The following is a 22,434-nucleotide window of genomic DNA, read 5'->3' as shown; positions in this document are numbered from 1 at the left end:
AAGCAAACCAGCTGGGCTGTGTAGGTTCCCGAAAAAAGCTAAGAGAGGCAGAAGAAGGGCCCTTGGCGCTTTGGAGAGGGAAAGGCAAAGGTAACGTGCCTGGGGAGGAGTCAGAGGGGGAGAGAAAGGCAGGGGCGGGCATGTTCTTGAGAGGGACAGCACACCCAGGCCCAACAATTTGTATCTGAGCGTCACACGGCAAGGCTGCTTCCAGCAGGCTGAAAGCCAGGGAGCCATCCATGCGACTGACTGGTGGGTTACACATGAATCAAGGCAGGCAAGCTCAGCCCGTCAACACTGAGGATTTGTTGGAAAAATAAATAAGAAAGCCATTTTTGTAAATGAAGAAATGCTCTGAAAAACAGAGACAGAACTGTTAGTTTCTAAGTGACCTAAGAAATATTCTAACCAAATGCAAAGTGGAAAACTTCACGAACCCCGATTTAAACAGATTGATGGCAAACAGGTATTTCTGAGACAACGGGGGGCAATTAAGCATGGTCTAAATATGAGATGATAGTACAGAACTATTGTTAATTTTGCTTAGTGCTATAATAATAGTGTCACGTTTAAAAAATAATTTATAGATGATATACATCTTATCTGGAAGTTGCCTTAAAATATACCAGCAAAATCTTTTTAAGTGTGTGGAGTGTCAGGACGACCAAGAACTGCAACATGTTAAAGACTGTCAAGGGTGAGGGAGTGATGACTACACTACTAAGTACTCATTATTTTTCACTTTTGTGTATTACCGAGATTTCCCATAAACTTAAGTTTTAAAAGATTAATAAGTAGAATGAGGAGCGTCTGTTCCAGAATGTTTTTGTGTAACTTGAATTCTGTGCTATACTTTAAAGAAGAGAATCACAACGGTTCCTGGGATGAAAGGGAATCGGTAACGTTGGTTTGGGCAGCAAGGACATGGCTATCAGTGTTGTGCCTATATGAGCATGTAAATGGAAGGCTACCAAAGCAGCTGTGAAGTAAATCTAATAGAATTCAAATGTAGTTGCTCCTCTTCATTTTCACAAAAAGTAATGATGCTCCCTTATTATTCAGGATGCAAGAAAAGGACAAGTGCTATTGGTCCACGGGATTACCCTTCAGTAGGCCAGACCAGGTCATCATTTCGTTTGAATAATCAAGGTGAAATAAATGACTAGACCTAAAATGTGCGCACAGAAGTTCATTACTAGGACCAGAATAAGATCAACGCCCTAGAGCAGTGAAAGCCATTGGGGTATACGTAACAAGGATTTCAGGAAGCTCTGAGACCTGATTTATTAAATTGAGCAATAGTAACGTGGTTTATCCCACAGCAACAGCATCTAGGTGATCGAGTGATTAAAGGAGAGGTTTTTCCTATAGTGTTTTGAGAAAATGGCAATGGTGAGAATGAATCATGTAGAAATGAAAAAGAAAAGGCTTAATGTGAACAGGAGTTAGTTACCAAGAGACCTAATTGTGCTTAGAAGACCAAACCCATAAATAATGCAATAGGGCTCTGGTTGTTTACTAGGTGGATATAATGATCCTCCTCTTTCTCTGTGGAAAAGAGATTTTCACTGGCAAGTTTGCCAAATTACAATTCCTAATTATAAGTTGTGACTGTAACTCTGGTAGAAAGGGAAAAATGTGCTTTAAAAAAATTTTATCCTGATTAGTTACAATGATTCCCAGATTCACTGATGCTCATAATATATGTGAAAGTCCTTGTATCAGGAGGTACTAGGAAATGATAATCAGCTCCCAGCGGAGCAGCTAGCCAGGTCCCCCAGTGGGAGCGGGGAAGGCTCACTAACTGTGGGACAACAAATGGAGCATTGAGGGACCATCGCAGACACATTACAGTGTCAAGCTGATTTTATGAGCCACTTAAAAATTAGGAAATGCTAATGATCATTTTATGACGGGGCTCTCATAGAGACAGCAACAAAACCAAAGTCCCCGAATCAACTAGGATGCTAATATTCATAAAAAATTAGAGGAAATAATTTAATGATAGAAAAATTAGAAGCTTAAAATAATAGTTTATATCAATGAAGCATGTAAACATTATTGGGTGGTAACTAATAGATGCTTTAGCTGAAATATGGTTTTAAAAATGATGTCTACTCTTTTGACAAGCTCTTTTGTTCCTTTCTACCTAGTTCATTTTCCACATCTGCTCCTTTTCTTCCTGTTGCATAACAATCTCTATACGTTAACAGATTAATGGGAGCCACTGGGATAAACTGGCCCTTATATTCTGGGCATAACCTCAATACTGCCTCTAAAATGCAATCATTTAAAAAGAACAAAGTGGACCAGAATTTAAGCAAAGGAGTACTGACCAGGGTGTCAATATAGTTTAAGCCACTTAATTAAAGCATGAGATTTAATCATATTTGTTCACCAAAAAAATTACAGCATAAATTGTAGTTAAATATTTATATCTCACATTCTACAAACTTATTTAGATTTAATTTTGATAGAGGGAGAATTGAAACTCCCTCTTTTCTTTCTGTACTTTACTTTTATAACCTTATTAATCAATAAGTGATACGGGGGGAGATGGGTCCCTGCCATGTGAGGCAAACAATTAAAGTTCTTCTCTTTCTTTCTTGTGGTCTAGATTTGGGGATACATCTGCATTATGCTCGCTCCACATGAAGAGGCTGATGTCAGATTTACTGATGGGTCAATATGATGATGGACATTCATTGGCAGGAAGGGTACAGAGGGGCTGGGGGATAAGGACAGTCAGGGGTGACTCTGGGGATTATTAGTTCTAGTTTCATCTTACTTATAAAAAGTACACTGGTCAGGAGATAGCGTGAGGACAGCATGAAAATTCAGCAAAAGCAAATATGAAGTTGTTTGTAGAAGTCTCAGCAACTAATCTACAATATTTTTGTATGATACCCTTGGTTATAAATGCATCACTAAGTAATAAACACTGGAAAAAATACATATACATTTTTAAGTATAGATTGATATTAAGTAGTGATTGATATTGTCCCTTAGGGAAGTCATAAAGCAAAAAAAAAAGTAAATTGTCATTATTATGAGCCATATATTTTATTTTAATGCAATACAATAGTAACTCTAGCATTAACTTTTAAATGTAAGTTTCAATGACATACTCACTGACCAACCCATAATTTAGCCTTCTAAATGCCATCCAAACTACAGAAATGTGAGCAGAGAAAAAAGACAGTAGAGATGACATTTCTAGTCAAACCTCATACCTAGTGACTTAAATAGTATGAAGCAAATATAAGCTGTCTATTCACTTAAAAATTAAATAGAATGTGGACATAATTTCATGTTACTTGTATTCCTTTTATTGACACCACTATAGGAAAGATGGCTATGCTGAAGGCCCTCTAAAATTTCCGTATAATATGCAAGGATGATTCAAGTTTAAAAATTGCCAAATCCTGTCAATTTCTTATTTATTTTTTAAAAGATGTTATTTATTTATTTATTTTTAGAGAGAGTGAGAAAGAGAGGGAGAGAAACATTAATTGGTTGTCTCTCTCATGTCCCCAAGTGAGGACCTGGCCTGTAGTCCAGGCGTGTGCCCTGACTGGTAATCAAACCGACAACCTTTTGGTTTGTGGGATGATGTCCAATCCACTGAGCCACACCAGCCAGGGCCTGTCAATTCCTTCTTTAAAATAACATCTTTCCTCTCTCTTTTAAGTTCTTATACCATTAGATAAAATTTCCTGTAATACACCATTGCCCATATCCAAAGCTTTGCCAAGATTCTTCACTACTTCTGTTTTCCTATTGAAAAAGTCCTCCTCTGGTTCCACCTCCTCCTCCTCCTGGTATTCAAATCTTCCAGAGTGTGGCCCTTGTCTCCAACCCACTCAAAGAAATCCTAGGCAAACTGGTCAATATACTGTTCCCCAAACACACGGATTTTACTTACTGCCGCTTTTCATGAGTCATCTGAATCATGGATATCTATAGTACACTTCCTACCATGAGAAATACAGGGAAGCCATGTGCTTCCATTTATTATATACTTTTATTCTCTCAATAGGCTAGGCTCAGTACCATGTAGGTAACACGAAACGTGTGGTATGTTTTCAATAAACATTTGTTTTAAAAATAATGAATTGTACTGAATGATACTCAGGAAGGTTGAACTGGCTTAAGAAAGAACAAGTCTTATCCTGTTTTCACAACTTTCTGAGAATACTTAATGTAAACAAACGTACAGCTCTATACATTGAGATAGGAATTTTACTTAAAGACACTGATTCTTCATTTTTGCTATGGATTGAATTGTGTCCCCCCAGATTCCTCTGTTGAGGCCCTGCCCTCCCATATGATATACTTGGAGATGTGGTCTTTGGGAGGTGATTATATTTAGAGGAGGTTATTTGGTCATGAGGGCCAGACATCCATGATGGGATTGTGCCCCTTATAAGAAAAGACCAGAGGGCTTGCTCTCTTTCTTTCCACCGTGTGAGGACATAGCAAGCCAGGAAGAGAGATCTCACCAGGAGCCAAATTGGCCAGCACCTTGATCTTGGACTTTTCAGTCTCCAGAACTATGAGAGACGAATTTCTATTGTTTAAGCCACCTAGTCTATAATATTTTGTTACAGCAGCCCAAGTAGACTAATACAACTATTAACACAAAGTTTTAGGCAATTATTTTAATTTTTAAGATTTCTAATATTTCTATAGACACACTTGGTGAATTTAAGGACAATATCCTGTTAGTAACAGAATAGCCAATATCCAATTTAGAGAAAATTGGGTAAAAATTACCATTGATGCTAGGAATGATTGATACAAAATTTTGCTTCATTATTATTTTACTTTTCCTTACCAATGTAAAGGAATTTGGTTATAAATAATCACATAAATTCTTCTGTATTTGTCACATTTTTCAGGAGGATACTCCTGAAGTCTATTTCTTTTAAAGTACTTTGTGTTCTAATATAATAGTTCAGAAAGTATTTTCACACAGTTTTGAAATCCATAGAATACAGACTTGGTCAAGACTCTGTTTACTTGGAATAGAATCTTCCTATATTCTTACACCTGAGTTACTCTAGCTTTTTTTCAGGGTAAGGCTGAGTCTCACTGATTTGCTTTAACGTGAGTGTTAGTATGGAGATGGTAAGCCATTCCAGCTGGTTATTTCTTGGACTCTGGGATCATAACTGCTTTCCGAGTCCTTTGAAATGCATCACCACAGATAGGTCCTACCACTGGAACAATTATGCTATTAGGAGTATTGATAGTAGAAATAAGAGTCTGACTATAATGGCCACTTTATTGTTAATAGGTGGTGAAAAGTAGGTAGGTGCAGGTGACTGGATAAGAAAAGACTTAGGATGGTTGGCTAGTACACTGGTAAAAGAGAACTTTGTGTAATATTTTCTACTATATTGGAAGTTTCAAGTCTTTTGAGAAAAACTGAATCACAACAGGTGACTTTGTAAGTGTTCTGCTGAGAGGTGCGTGCATATTATATGAGCACACGTGTTCTTTCCTCTCTAGGCATAGTTAGTAAATTAACTCCTGATATCCAGTTCTTGGGTGCGATTTATCGTCTTCCAGACAGGAGAATTAGGAGGGCATTCTCTCCTGTCTTCCTTATCTTACATATTATCTGGTTTCACCTTTAACTCTTTTTATTTTTTTTATTACTGAAATTTTTAGTGCCAGAATTTTATTCCTAAATTCCCCAAAGAATGCAGCAATTCCATCCTAGAGGTGTATATTTTACTACTGTGACAGCCTCTAAAGTCTACTACTCTCGTAACTCTAAAAGAGTCCCATTGTGGATGAATTGAATTAAAAAGCTTTCCCCCTAGTGACCAGATAAACTTTAGGAATTTTCCAACCCTATTGGGTAATGACTATTCAGTACTATTAGAAGCTGTGAGTATATTATGGATGATATGGTTTCAGAATGTAGACCAGGGGTCAGCATACATATTCTGTAAAGGGCCAGATAGTAAATATTTTTGTCGACTATACAGTTTCTGTAACAACTACAGTAACCGCTCTGCATCCATGGGAACTGATTCCAGGACTCAAGTCCCTTAATATAAAATGGCATAGTATTTGCACATAGCCTATATACATCCTCCCACGTACTTTAAATCATCTCCAGATTACTTATAATGTAAACACTATGTAAATAGTTGTTATGCTGTATTGTTTAGGGAATAATGACAAGAAAAAAAAAAAGGACCACATAGTGTACAGCAGCAACAATGCAGTATTTAAAAAATTTCCATCTGTGCTGGTTGAATCTGCAGGTGTGGAGCACATGGACATGGAGGGCTGACTGGGCTCGACTTTGCCTTGTATAATCAGGGCAGCCGCTGGCAACAGGCAAGGAAATGGGTGTGGTGATGTTCCAATAAAACTATAAGGATTGAGAAACAGACTGTGGGTTGGATTTGGTGCACAGGCCACTGTTTACTGATCACTGGTCTAGACTGATAGTTGGATAAAACCCATGGGATTGAAATGTCAACCTTTAGAATAACAGAATGGTAAAGTTAGCTCTCATATTTTAGTTCATGCAGTGCCATTTCTGACACAGGAAGGAATAGTAATTTAAAGTTAATACCATTTAAAGTTCTTTAGGTAAAAAGGAGTGCTTAAAGAGTATACACATGCAAACAGGTTATAGAGAAAAACCTATTAATGGTAAAATACAATAACCATGTTTCCCTCTGCACACAATATATTCTAGAGCTCTTAGGTTATCTATGGCTTCGTCAAAGCTCTTTCTGGTAATTTTACCCAAATTACTATCTTCTGTCCTAAGCTATGTCTATAGCTGTATTTCAAATGCATACTTGGATATTTTTAATTGGCTCCACTGCTGTCACCTCTAATGCACAATATGAAAAATATACTTTATAAAATTAGCTCTACTTACAGACCCAAGAATTTTCACCATTTTTATAACTATTCTTAAGCTATAAGTATTAGAGTTAAGAATCATATGGTCATCTTTGACTTGTTTATTTCTAGTTCTGCTACTATTGCCTGTCAGTAAGTCCTAAAATTATTTTCCTCTATAGAATGTTGAAAATCCACTTATTTTTGCCCATTCCCACCACTGTGGTTCATGAGACCCTATTACTAAATCCTTGAATTGCTACAATAGTGAACTAGCTGGCATCTAGTCCCATGCTTCGTATCACCCTAATTTATTCTGTACACGCTAACAGATAAACCACCACTTTCATCAGGTGCTTGCTCCTACTATTTATTGAACAAGGTCTAAAATACTGATCCTGACATTTATAGCCTTCTATGAAATCGCCTCAGGCTCTAGCTCACATCTTCAGAGCTTCAGAGTTCAATCTATCCATTTTTTCTGTGAACACATTTAATGTTTTTATTTTTCTTACCTCAAATGCTTAGCTTATAGAATTGATCTTATTTTGTATTCTTTTTTGTTTTCTACTAATTCTAATATTATGGTACAAGTCAAGTCCAAGCTCATCTGTTAGGTCTTTCTTAAGCTCTTTAGCTTCAAATTATTGCTTTTGCAATGGATCGGTTTCAGTCTTGAACTCCTACATGTTAGATAATGTTGTCAGTGATGCAGTTTCCCTAACAAAGCTAAGCTCCCTGGTTGGCACCCCTGCATTCTTTCCTGACACACATGGCTCTTTCCATACAGTCTTCTGAATGAAATCACGTTTGAATGAGTGACTAGCATTAGAAAATTGGGTATATGAGAGAGGATGGGGGTAGCTTCTCTATCGTCTTTGCTGATTGATGCAAATCCTTACTACACAGTTATTTCAATCATTAAAAAGCAGCACTAGTTGGCACTTTTTAAGCCTCTGACTGGATAAAAACAAAGATGAAAATAGCAAGAATCTGACAGGTCTATCATGCAGAGTGCTGACCACAGTGATGGATCAAGGGAACAAAATGTTGCCTTTTGGCCATTTGCAAAACATATTTCTACACCCTTGATTCTCCCCACTTCATGTTTCTGTACAGATACAGGCACTAAGGAAAAAAATCTTTAATTTAAAAAAATATATTATGTTTTTTTTTCAATTTTTAAATTATTTTATTGTTGTTCAATTATAGTTGTCTCTATTTTCTCCCCACCTCTCTACCCCACCCCAGCAAAACCCACCTCCCTCCCCTGCTTCCACCCTCTCCCTTGGTTTTGTCCATGTGTCCTTTATAGTAGTTCCTGAAAACCCTTCTCCACACTATCCCTTCCCCCCTCCCCTCTGGCTATGGTTAGATTGTTCTTAACTTCAGTGTCTCTGGTTATATTTTGTTTGCTTTTTTCTTCTGTTGATTATGCTCTAGTTAAAGATGAGATCATATGGTATTTGTCCCTCACTGCCTGGCTTATTTCACTTAGCATAATGCTCTCCAGTTCCATCCATGCTGTTTGCAAAGGGTATAAGCTCCTTCTTTCTCTCTGCTGTGTAGAATTCCATTGTATAAATGTACCATAGTTTTTAGCCACAGCAATGAGACAAGAAAAAGAAATAAAAGACACCCAAATTGGAAAGGAGGAAACAAAACTGTCATTGTTTGCAGATGACATGATAGTATACATGGAAAATCCTATGGACTCCACCAAAAAACTACTCGACCTAATAAATGAATTTGGCAAAACAGCTGGATGCAAAGTCAATACTCAGAAATCAAAGGCATTCTTGTACACAAACAATGACACATCAGAAGCAGAAATCAGGAAAAAAAATCCTAATTGATATAGCAACAAGAAAAATAAAGTGGCTAGGAATAAACCTAACCAAAGAGGTAAAAGACCTATACTCAGAAAACTACACAACATTGAAGAAAATTTAAGGAAGACACAAACAAATGGAAGCATGTACCATGCTCATGGATTGGAAGAATTAACATCATCAAAATGGCCATACTACCCAAAGTGATCTATAGATTCAATGCAATCCCTATTAAAGTACCCATGACATATTTCACAGATATAGAACAAACATTTCAGAAATTTATATGGAACCATAAATGACCCCGAATAGCTGCAGCAATTTTGAGAAAGAAAAACAAAGCAGGAGGGATCACAATACCTGATATCAAACTGTATTACAAGGCCATTGTAATCAAAACAGCCTGGTCCTGGCATAAAAACAGGCACATAGACCAATGGAACAGAACAGAGAGCCCAGAAATAAACCCAAATCTCTATGGTCAATTAATATTTGACAAAGGAGGCAGGAACATAAAATGGAGCAAAAATAGCCTTTTCAACAAATGGTGTTGGGAGACCTGGACAGCTACATGCAAAACAAAAATGAAATTCGATCACCAACTTACACCATACACAAAAATAAACTCAAGGTGGATAAATGACTTAAATATAAGTCGTAAGACCATAAAAGTCCTAGAGGAAAACATTGGCAGGAAAATCTCAGACATTCCATGCAGCAACATCCTCACAGACTCATCCCCCCAAAATCTTTAATTTAGCAAGGCAAGAAAGATTACCTTCATATGGAATTTAAGTGGGCTCTTAGTATATTTATGCAGAAATGACTTTCTCTTTTCAGATAGCCTGGAAGTTGAAAAGAGTGCTAAGATAGAGTCAGTTGTCTGACAAGTGTTCCAAGATCAGAAATCAGTGTTGAAGTACAGGCAGAGGAGGAGGAACCAGTAACAGGAAACCAGGAGTAAAAGAGTCAGAAATGCAGGAGACAGTGGCATTGAGGAAGCCAAAGACTGCTTTTCCCCAAGAGAGTGGCTCTCGGTATTAGACACTACAAAGTAGTCACCCAGGGTGAGGAATGAACAGAAGTCTTCAGATTTGGAAATGAGAAGATTACTAGCAATCACAGAAAAAACAGTCTTCGTACAGACTTTGTGTCGAAAATACAAAAGGTCTGTGTTACTATTGTTGCTTTTAGGCCTACTATGACTTATGTAGGCATTCATTGGGGCCACGATCTAACAGGAAGGGGGAAGGATTTAACATTTAAAGATTTAATACGTGTGAAGCACTGTGAGAATCATTATATTCTTAGCCTCAGAGGGAGGAAATAAACAACCCAAGATTCTGCAGTTGTTAAGTAAAAAAGTTTGCTACTGAAGCAGTTTCTACCATCTCAGATTTCCTCCTGTGGTAGTCTATAAAAATGCAGCTTTCATTTTTTTTTTTTACCTAATTTCCTTTCAGACTTGGATCCGTGGCTATTTTCTGTGTAGAGGTTGTAGAATATGAAAATTGGAATAATCCTAAAAGATCATTTGGTCCAAACCTCTTATCCTTTTTTTCACCTAAATAAACTGAGACCCAGAAAGGTGAAGTAATGAATAAAACTCACACTGCATTAGCGAAAAAACAAGGACTAAAACTTGTACTTCCTGATTCCCAAACTCATACCTGTTTTCATTATAAACTCCACGTAGCATGTACATGGCATGCAGATGTCTGCTTGATTTAAGGAGGATTTAGGAGAGCAAGACAAGAAGACCTCGTATCACTCAACTTCTTGATAAATGGTTTTAAATGGGGAGAATGACTTTGAATTCTAAATATGTACCTAAGTCTCTATAGCTGTAAAATAATACTGGTAATCTTTAGCTAAAGCTGATGGTGGAGTAAACATAATGAAAATTAAGTATATAAAGTAATATCATAAAACTCACTAGGTAGTTAATATTATTTGCAAACTAAATTTTATGTTTCAGGTAAAGACTTTTAAAAGGATGATTAAAAAAAACAGAACATTTTTATTAAAAAGTAGCTCTTTTTCTCACATTAGGGCTAAAATCTTCACATTGTAAAGAAAAGGGGGTTTCAGGTCACAGCACCAAAAGCTGGAATTCTATTCTGTATGTTCACACTTGTGCATCATCATTAAATATATAACTACAAATGAGGGTGCAAACATGTTTTTATGAATCAAAGAGAGGTGGTGATTGTGATTTAAATTGTATATTCAGCTACATTTTAGGTAGGTAGGAACTACATGCTAAAAGTCATACGAGTAAAAACAATCGTGTACACTTTAAACACTGGCTTTGCTACATGCATAAATACCATGTTCCAAAGCTAAAATGCAAGTATTATTTATAATGCCCAATGAATAATACTGCAAGTTGGAAACATTTCCAATCGTGCATTTCTGCGGGACCCCATATATCTAGCAGTGCAGACAGACTGCAGCTCAAGCACGGCAGGTTCTGAGTTCGTAAATCTGCATGCAGAAATCAGTACTGCCTATGAACAGAATCAGCGATTGCTGTGGCAATGTTATGGATGCCTTTGCTGAGAATTTCTGAGAAAGTTAACCAATTATATTATATTATATGCATACACATGTATAATGCAGATGGGCAAGGATGTAAGGATCTTATTGATTGTTAAGGTGACAAGCAAAAGTGTCATGGAATTCCACAATCCAAAAGCTAACAACAGCAACAAGCTGTAGTGCACAATCTATGTCATAGCACTCTTAAGAGCTTCGTCTGATTATCTCCTAGATATCAGGGAGGAAAAACTCAAGCAGAGAAATTATGGGCTAATGTCAAAGAGCAAAGGACACAGTTGAGAAAAAACAAGTGTCCACGTTCTGGGGTCAGGTAGCATGAATGGTGAACACATTTGTGTCTGCTCTGCTCTGTAGGCTAGGCATGGCATCTAAACAACAAACTCCCCATCGTGGTGGTGGAGTTAGAGATGCTGAAGAAATGAAGAGCAAATCAACTGCAGACGGAGAATGAGGCCTCCCACCTCTTGCCTGTCGTCCGGGCCCACAACCTTCCTGTGCCCCAGGGCTGTCCTGCTGCACGCTCCAAGGGACTAACTGGCACCTGCGCCATTTGTGTGTCTTCCACCTACAAGAAAAGCAAAGAAACCTCATGCAGAGGAAGCAAAAATGCCAGGCAAATCAGAGATATGGTGACATGGAAACGTGACTTTGACCACTGCCAACAGAGATTTGATTATGCTCAGTCCTACCTAAATTTAACTTAGATCTCCAAGACATTAGAATAGGCAGCATAAAATATAAAAGTACTCTCTATGGCAGTGGATACAGGTCACCATGGTCGAGTTCTGTAAGAATAAACACTACAGAGAGCATTTAGCCTTTTCAATGATTAGGACTACCAGCAGATGTACCAGATGGTACCAGAGTGATGAATTTTGTTTAATTAAGGTATATATACTTTCTATTCAAGTTATAAAACTGCATTCATGTGATGAGCCTCTTGTATAGTGCTCTTTCCGTTAGCATTGCAGCGGTAACTCAGAAACTGCAATTATAATACACTTTACTAAAACAAATCCATCAAATAAGTACATTTGGTCTAATAGTTCTCAGTGTTTATAGTGTAAACATGCAATTATTCTATTTGTCATCTCAGAATTAAATATAGATTGATACAAGTTAAGATGGCAAATCTGCCATCAATTTCACCTTAAATTGCTATTTTGTGATCACACATTCCATCAATTGATGCCATAATATTGTATCTGTTGTTGGAACTGCAATTATGTACTACATCAAGTTTCAATCAGGAAATTTCTTTTAATAATTCTGAAGAAAAACTTCTCTAATATTTATCAAGATGATGATAGAGAGCTTTAATAACTTTAATTTTCTTTGAGGTGGCCCAAAATGAATAGAACAATCATCTTACTAGCATCATTGAGATAAAGATGCATTTCAGCAGCTAGAATGCCAGCCTTTAGGAGGAACAAGAGCTCTATGGAGCCAAGAGAGGAATGCTTAGGTTATTCCTCAAAGGAAAAAGAATTGCCTCCTAAAACATGTGTTTCATAATTATTAACAACTTTTCTGCATTCCTTGTAGTTTATGTCAACATAAGAAATTTTCCCTAACTTTGGGAGCTAATAATACAGACTGGAAATTTATACAAGTAATTGTCTCTCTGGAGATAATTTTAGTAGAAGAACAGCTCTTTCAAAAAGGCACGAGATCACACATTCAGCCAAAAACATCCCAAATTCCACTGAGCCTGCAGGATGGGGTGGACCTGAAGTACTTTGCTCGGTGCATTGGTTACCTGCTTTTCCTTTAACTTTCTTACCTGTAGCTTTGGCACATCTGAGGGGCCTCGCAGGCCTTCTCTTCATAGAGAGGGTCCGAGCAGTCCCTGCCCCCGTTGGCCGGCAGCTGAATGATGACCCGGTGCCGAGACTGCTTCTTGATTCCGGAATCCCCTAGAATGAGGCAGCTTTTTAACCTCTGTACTCTGCACTAATAAAAGAATCTCCAAAGACCATCCTGTGTGGAGAAATTACATTGCCTCTAGCTACATGTGATTTGACATCCCTGAATAAGAGCCCTCATCTAGTCTAATCATTTCCTAAATTCTCCCAAAGACCACTTATATTGAAAACTCAATCAATTTATATTTAAAAATGCGAAGAATGAAGAAAACAGTTCCATAGTTAACTAGCCTTCCTAATGCACAGTTGCAAAGTAATTGCTCTTTTGTATATTCCGTTCCCCTTGAGAAATATGACAATTCTAATTAATTTATTTTCCTGTACCTTCAGTTTATTTTCCTGCCACTTCACATAGCCCTGCTTACCACATGGGACTCATACACATCTAATGAATCCTTCTTAGGAGACTACAGTCCTTGTTTTAATGTGAAATTTTCTCCCTTTGTTATTCACTTGATTTGAAATGCATAACTCATAAATTATTCTAGTCATTTATTACTCATGTTAAACGGCCTGAGATCTTCCATTCAGGCCACATTCCAAACATCAGGGCTATAAGGAGTGAAATGAAAGTCATTTTGTAGAGGCAGAATTTTTAAAGAAACATTTGAAATAGCAATAATCACTCCAAATTACTCCAAATACATCCAAATTATGTTAAAAAACAAAGGAAATGAGATTTATCTACAATGAAGATACAAGTTGGACAGTATTATTGATATAAAGATTTGCAAAATTTTTTAGTATTAGAGACGAATAATGTAAAAGACTTGCCAACTTGAATATAAAAGATATATTCCAACTTACAACAGACACACTTTAGGGATGAACAACCACATGGTACAATTTCATTCACAAAAGAATTCCCTGAAGACTTATTTTAATGGAGTTCCCATGATGTATTTACATTGCTTTTGACAAGATCATTAAATATTTAATATGTAAGACTATAGGAACAGAGAAATTTCGAAGGGTTAGCAGCCCCAAACAATGAAAGCTTAATCAGAAATGAACGGAAACATTCTTCAAGTGATTATGTCAGTGGAAAAATATGATTGGACAATTAGAACTTTCCAATAGTGAAACCCCCTTTCTCAAGAGGTTCAAGTGTCCCACACCATGGTCTGGGCAATCGACTCTGACCAATGCGCGTTAGAGATTCCTGTGTTAGATAGGAGAATGGATCAGGTTAGTGATTGCTAAATGCTTGATTACATAGGATAATTCCTTTAAAAAGACAAAACCAAAAACATGTATCGGCCTATACCCTGAACACTAAATCGGAATTTTGGGCAGCTGAGTTTGGAACTCTGATTTTTATAAAGCTTGCCAGGGAATTGTGATGAACACCCAGGTTTCATATCTACCAGAATAGATGACTTTGTATGTCTTGTCCCAATTTCAGATTCTAGGGTTCATGGGTAACTTTCTAGGATTATTCCCATTGTGGGGGAAACCTGTACTATTAAGGATTGTAACTATTTTAGTGAATAATTGGAATACTACAGGTAATGGAGTAGGGAATTAGGGACTGGAGGTAGTAGGTGGCAGAGAACTAAAGTATCCGAAAATATTGTCATCAACGTTTTTAGTTTAACCGTCGTAGTCTGAATGCTAGCTGCAACTTTTACATGTTAAATGTCATTTATCTAGGAAAGATCTAAGAAATGCCAAAATGCCAATGACTTCAGGGACTTTTAATAAAATTGATAATAAAATTTAATAAAAATGCAGTCTCCATTTTATTGTCCACTGACTCCTATTTTAAGGCACAGCTGATAAATTCCTCTAATAATTTAGACCTAGGAAAAGTTTTGTTTCCCCTGACAATCAGTTAAGAATCCACTGTGTTTCTATTTTTTGCTTTGTTCACCAGACTCTCAGAGCTAATTTTCTTCTCAATTGCAGGAGCTTACCTTAACTCTGATTTTATAGTATAATTTTTCTATTTTTCTCCCATTTACTACTTGACTACACCCTTCTTTTACATTTCTATTCTTTTTCTCTTGTTATGATCTGTAATTAAACTTTTTAAATGAGTAGACACACAAAATGACCATTCTTATGTTTCTTTAGCATTGAGGGAAGAGAGGAAGGAGGGCAGGAAGGAGGGATGGAAGGAAGGAAGGAAGGAAGGAAGGAAAGAAGGAAGGAAGGAAGGAAGGAGCAGATTTTTGCTTCCTGGGGACCAATACCAGTCTAACCCTTCTCAATCTAGAGATGGACAACAGACATGGAGGTGGGCACAAGGGATCCAGAGCCTGGAGTTGACTGTGAGTACCTTATCAGTGGTAGCTTATAGACTTGAGCTTCAGTTCATTAACCATCTAGATGTCACCTAGGACACAGGCAGGGTGGTTCAGATTTGGGAGGCAGCAATCAAATGTTACTGTTTCATTCCTACTTCATTGACTGGAAAGCAAAAATGTCATCTAACGTACAACTCTGAAACATTCTAGTGCCTCCTCATCACAGCCTCCACACGTTTGTACTCGATATGTAAGACTACGGTAACTCCTTTGCACTCCCACAATTGATTCCACCTTGGAATCCATTTATTCCTATAAAACATTCAAATACCCTAACCTTCTGCAGCCCACAGGACAGAGATTGTAACCTAATTCATATGAAACATTCCAAAGCCCTAACACATGGAGAGGAAGTTCAATGGGGTTACACAGGAAGTGTCATGGCATCCGAGTTTCTACACTAAGAGGTTTGTTTCTTCTCAGACCTGAGTTAGGAAATTACTTGTTCACTCAAAGAAACAGCACCGTAGAGCTCGCCCAGGTGAGAGAGCTCTCAGATCAAAGTGCAGACAAAGGGAGAGCTATGGTACATGTTAAAAAAGAAAAATGGAAGGTTCCTCAGTAATAATTTGAGTTGGCGAACTAGAATTTTACAAACTCAATAATTTCCTTCATGTACTTACACCCAATTTATTACATGTGGTTAATATATACATCTTGTTTCCATTTACCTTTGTGTTTGAGCACCTAGAAAAACAGTCACACAGAGCAAGGACTTAATAAATATTTGCTGAATGAGTAAACATATTTATTTTATTTCTTTTCAACTGGATTAACACCTTCTATTTCTTTTCATCCATTTCTATATAGTAGTGAAACATGGGTACTAAGCCTGTGCACTTAGGATCAATAAAAAATAAGGTGTCACTTTGTCCATTGGAAATAATGAGCATGGGAAAAATAAAGGAATATTCTTGTAGTATTTGTACTTGAAAATACCTATCTAGGATAGGAAGAGGAAAAAATAGAGATTATATATTCAGAAAACCATTAAGTGATAATGGGGCATATAGATTTAGATGGTATATAATCTCTCACACAGTTAGAGCAATTTTCAGATATCTTAAGACATTCAAGATAAATTTCACTAGAGAAATTACTTGGTGGAAGGATTTAAAGGGCAGGCAAAACTAAGATCTGTTAAGCTGGATGTGGGAGGAATAGCAGGCTGGTACAGCCTAATAGTGATAGGAGATTAGAAATGCTTTGTGCAAGAAGCCAAATGTAAAGGTATTTTTCATATCTTTGGAGTAATTCTTGGGTAGTACTGCTTGAGGGTATCAAGGTAGAATAGATACCTCTGCGATATCCTTTCTAGCTCTCAACTCAGAAAATGTAGTGTGAAAAAAGGAGTGAATAGAATTTGAGCAGCTGAATGCATTATTTGATCGAAAGTATTGGTTATTTAAAGATCAGAGTTACAAATAACATATATACATGCATGTTTCCTCTTTTAAAAAAACACCCTTTGTAAAATTTATGATAATTTGAAAAAGGTTAACCAGTGCACTGGTTTAAGGATTAAACTACTCTCTACTCAATACTGATCTGTATCGGCATTGATTTTTCAAGATGTATCTTGAGAAAGGGCTGAATAACATTTCAAGTAACTCTTTGTGTTCCTCCTGGAATGCCAAGCTCTTCTGTTCCATTTTCTGTAACACTGAAGCATAATCTCACCTCTTTAAATTGATTTTTAAAAGGAGTTTAACTCCACATTTTCATTAATTCAAAACTCTTATAAACTTTAGACTTTATCTGCAAAATTAAATTTAAAAAATCACCCTATCCCTGCATTAATTTTCTGTTGCTATTATCTACCCTTGAACATTCCACTTTGTTTTGCATTTTTTAATTGTGTGTGAAAGTCAGTGTAATTCCAATAAAACTCGGGCCGTTCCCATTTCATACTACATAATGAAAAACTAACCACATATCATTGCTTTATTTTCCTTACAACAAAAGGCTCATTTTTCTAAAGCATCATTGTATCCTTATTCTCAGTTACAGCAGTTTACAGGCAGAACAGAAGAGGCTTCTCCCAGCTCACAAAGCATCTTGGCACTGTTGTCCAACAGCACCCCCTCTTTTACCCTCAGGCTTCCTTTATTCCCTCAATACACAAGTGCAGTTATTCTTTTTAAGTTTGCATGCCTAGATTCGGGGTTTCTAAATGCCTTTTGTTAGAGGAGGCTCAATCTGCATAGAGCTGACAAACGGAACAGGCACGGGCTGATCTCCTGCTCCTGGTGAGATGAGCCATGGCCCAGCAAACGCAGCTCCATCTCTCAGAGAGCCTCTTGCTCACATGACAGCAGATTTCTGAGCTGGGGTTCTTATACTCCTGACCTCCACCACCCCAGGGTCACTAGGGGAGAAGGGTATCATAGTGGCACCATGCACTTTAATTTAGAGAAGCTACCTGTCCACCCGCAAAAGACCCATTACACCTCACTTGCTCATTACTCACAAGAAACTAGCACCCTCTACACCAAATGTCTTTCATCATCACCTGAACCCACAGCGCCATCTGCATACATACCCCAATCTTCAATTTCTCATTCTTTTCCACCCCCTAATCCTTCCACCATGGCACCCATTGGATCTCATGTTTTTTCATTTGCTATCTTTTCTTAGAGAGTTTCCTTCACATTCTTTGCAGTGGAAGCTGACTCTATCTAGCCATTTCGCAGCCTTCTTTCTCCTTTTACTTTAAAAAATCTCTAATACCTCTGAAGCTCCTGTCATCAACTGTATCATTAGCTACCCACTTTGTAGCAGTCATCAACTGACACATTAATTAATGACTAGGATACCCCTTACTGTGATCCTTTCTCTTTATCTAGCCCATCACCTCTTTGGCAGCTTGGAATCCACACGGTTATTGTGTCCAAGGCACTGTACTCTGAATTGCTGTACTTCCTCACCTCTGCTGACCTTCTCATGCACCACACGTCACTTATTAGCTCTTCTGTTCATCCTTTGATGTTATTATCATCAGTACCTGCACACTCTAATCTTCACACGTCTTACTTTCTGGCTACTTCTCCTTCACTTCAGTTCACTTACTTTAGTTCTCATCTTCCTAAAATTCTTCAAACTCAATTAAAATGGCCAATCCAATTTCTGCATTACTTTTCCCATATCTATCATCCTTTTCAGGACCTTAGTTCCATTCCAACCCAACTTCGATTCCATATTCCATATTCCCAACCATAATCAAAATCAATAATTTTCCTATACTTTCTTATACTCAGGCAGCTGAAGATTCTCCATGGTTGGAGAAACACTGGCAACTGTGTTGAGAAATCCCTTTTTAAAGACCTGACTAAATGGGCACTCCCTGTTGCCTAGAAATTCCAGTACACATTATTAGCTTGCCCACCTTTGCACTCTCCACAACTGTCACATCTCTTTCTCTTTCCTCAAATCCCCTGCACCCTTCCCTTGATCCTCCAGACTCACTGGGAGATTAGAATAATCATTAAATGCCTTGACTGTCTTGAACAGCCAGAATGTAAGCTTCCTGAGAGCAGGAACATCAGTTTCTTTGTTTTCTGCTATAGCCTTTATATTTAATATTGTGCCTGGCACATTATAGTTACTTGAAAAATTCTTGCAGAATAAAAAATTAAGGACTCTCTAAAACAATATATATGAGTATGATATGAATCATTTAAAAATAATTTATCAGAAGATCCTCAATAAATAATAATCAGAAATGTATACTAGTTTTTCTTCATCATTGTCTAAATACTTGTCCCAAACTGATACATAATTAGCCTTCTAAGAAATACTGCTTTCAGCATGTCAAATCAAAACATTTACTAGATACTGACCACATGCCATGTCTAATTCCTTTAATACAGGAACTTATAATTACTATAGACTAGATAATAAGTAATATATAAATTGGACCATGCATCACCAACCATGGAGAACTTTATTATATTTTATCTCATTTGTATCACAAAACAAGTCATAGATGTAATGACCAAGGCTTGGAGACCTTAGGTATCTGACTAATGTCACTTGTCTGCTAAGTGGCCGAAGTGGGTGTCTAAACAAAGTCCACTCATTTCATCCTACCATGAAAACCTTTATTCATTTCTATGTTCAACAACTAAAAATTGTGTTCCTCTCTATATAAATTTAATTTGGTCTTCCATAACCGGCCTCCACTCTTCTTTCCAGTTTCACATCTCGACTTCCCCCCACACCCTCTGACTTCCAGTGGACTGGTTGTCACTAACTTCTTGAACAACAGCTCTTCCTTGGGGTCGCCTAAGACTTTCCTGATTCCTTTGACCCTCACTTGGGATTCTCTTAGGTGTTCCCTCTCTGGAAAAGATCTCTTCTACCTTCTTTTCAATAAGATTTTCCCTAATATTTGCTCCCATAATGGTTTTTCCCTTCCCTTCTCTAGAGTTCTTTCTGTTCCTAATCCTGGATACATTCCAATATTCCAAAATATTTTCAAATGAAGGTCTAAAGAAGTGAGAAAATTTTATCCGATTCCTGATTTTTATGAATGACTGAGAGTCAATTTAATGAAAGATTTGGGAATTTTTTACTTTATTTCCTTGAAATACTTTAGGCCAAGCAACTTTTATTTTAAATACTTTACTCAATACAAGGAAACACCCAATATAAGGAAAAGGCAAAGTTTTTTCCCCACTTTCAGAAAATTCACATAAAAATGTTAAATTTGTGTTAGATTATTAACTACATGGTTATAAATGTAACTGCATATGTTTTAGGATTAATAGTAAATGAACTTATACTAACACAAAACATCAAGTATAAAAATATCAAGAATAACATTTCTAAGAATATTAATTTAATGTAATAACCTTTTTTCATTGTAGTGATGAATAACAATTACTATAGAAATATTAACCTATTTGAAAGTATAATTCTATTGCTGATTATGACCAAACCAAAGGATATCATGTGTTTAGGTTTTAAGAAAATAAGGGGGTAAGAGAAAAAAAGCTGGGAAAAATTTTGAAAATGACATTGCTCTATTAGTAATATTAATGCCACTGGCATTTTTAACATAGTTAATACCAACTTCTTTCGTCTAAAAAGTTTTTTTAGATGATTAAAAGACTCTTAAAATCAAAATTTTCTATTCTTGGTCATTTTGTAATTTAATTTTCTTTGAATATTCAATGGTACTTAAAGTAGAGAAATCATAAAAAGGACCTCATATTTTAATTACATAAAATAACAATTATGCTGTAAAAAATCCAGCATTAAATATATAATCTCCTACAATTCTTAAAAGTTTAAGTATTTTTGGTAACTTATTATGAATGGTCAACTAGAAGTTGATTCTTAATTGAATGCCTCTGGTTAATGGTCAAGAATCAAAAATAAAATAAAAGTATAAAAGGAATTAAAAAAAAACTATCTTTGTGGTGAGTTAAAAAAAATAGGAGACAGTGACATCTGTGACAGAAAGAGAAAACGCGCTCAATTAGTGCATGAGTCAGCTGAAGGACGCTGATACCTTCCTCAGCAGCGAGGAGAAAGCACCCTCTCCTCGAGGGTAAAAATTATCAGAGTCTCTGTCATGATACTGAAGAGTCTTTGTCTCTGAATAATAAAAGAAAAAAAATAAAATGGGAAAAAATCCTCATCTTGTAAATGCCTCACGGCAGGTTAGGAGTTCGCAGAGAAAGAATTTGGCCACTTCCCTCTTCCCTTTGTTCTGATCCTGGGGTTGCGTAATTGAACCTGGAATTGAACCTGTAGTGAATCTGGAGCCATGGCTATTTCTTGCTATTAAGCAGGTTGGAAGCCAGGAGTACTGATAAGGTCACTGGACACTCTTTTTGAGATACCAAAGGCCACACTATATATTCTTTTATAATTAATGTTAAAGGAAACACTGTTAATACAGTAACATCTAGAATCCTTTCACTTTGATTTATATCATAAAGTTTTAAGTCAGTTTTGGCATAAAGCCCATTCATGTGGTACTCTAAAGGTATACTGTTTTCTGGAAGGAAACTGGAATTTTAAGGCATTCATGTTAAACCAGGATTATACAGTCCCATGCAGGAATCACACACATTGCTCACTCAGCAGAACGTGGAGGTGCTGGTGAGTGGTTTTCTAGTGGAACAGTCCCCAGAACTCTGCAGATTATACCTTCTTTACACGAGGAAGGGCATGGTGTCCAGTCACTGTATGGGGTCACAGCACAGTCCTTCCTACAGGGAAGCAGACAGGGCCTCACTGTTTCAGGCCGAAGGCTTTCAGGACACCTAGAAAAAGCAAAGGGAAATTACTAGGCCTCTGTAGTAATCCTGGCAACCAGGCAACTCTGGTTAGAATTTTCATTGCTAAAATAGCTACACAGTCACCAATCTGTGTCATTTAACTTTCAGGAGCTTTGCTTTTGACAAGAGCTACACAACTTAATCCTTCCAAACTGGACCTCAGTAAAGCTTCTCAAAACAGGATGTGTGGTTTTAATAATAGTAATGGTGCTATCTAGGACAAATGTGATAATTATATCTTATTCCCTGATAATGATCTCCCCATTAGTAAATTTGTATTTTATAACACACTTTTAAAAAATGTGTGTGAAGGCAAATTACCAATTTAAGGACCCAATTTTACATTTTTGTGTAACTAACTAGGTTTATTGCAGATTTCAAATTTTCAAGTTATTCTATAGTTTATTTTTACAAAATATTTATAACCTAAATTTAGAACAGAGTATATTTTATACATAGTACATGCTCACAAAGTTGTATTTACAGCTATATATTTTATTAAATAGGTAATAAAATAATAAAAGTGTATAGGTCATCATGATAAGCAATTTTTGCTTTACTCTTAGTTTTATTTAATATCTTTTTTCTTCCATTATATTCCTAGTTTCAAATTATGGAATTTTAAATATTTTAATAAGTT

At 36.7% G+C, this 22,434-nt stretch overlaps 1 protein-coding gene across 1 annotated transcript in view; it reads right to left on the bottom strand.

The window, feature by feature from the left end:
- THSD7A (thrombospondin type 1 domain containing 7A) overlaps positions 1–22,434 on the bottom strand; it is a 351,382-nt gene that overhangs the window by 59,181 nt on the left and 269,767 nt on the right. Inside the window, exons 9-11 of the mRNA XM_053926733.1 lie at positions 21,664–21,779; positions 13,054–13,186; positions 11,732–11,835 (exon numbers count right to left, since the gene is read on the bottom strand). Coding sequence (XP_053782708.1) covers positions 11,732–11,835; positions 13,054–13,186; positions 21,664–21,779 — 353 coding nt within the window. The remainder of the gene's footprint in view (positions 1–11,731; positions 11,836–13,053; positions 13,187–21,663; positions 21,780–22,434) is intronic.

This window comes from Desmodus rotundus, chromosome 6 (genome assembly GCF_022682495.2).
Source record: "Desmodus rotundus isolate HL8 chromosome 6, HLdesRot8A.1, whole genome shotgun sequence".
Lineage (NCBI taxonomy): Eukaryota > Metazoa > Chordata > Mammalia > Chiroptera > Phyllostomidae > Desmodus > Desmodus rotundus.
The sequence above is the reverse complement of the archived record's forward strand: the minus strand, read 5'-3'. Positions and strand labels throughout refer to the sequence as shown.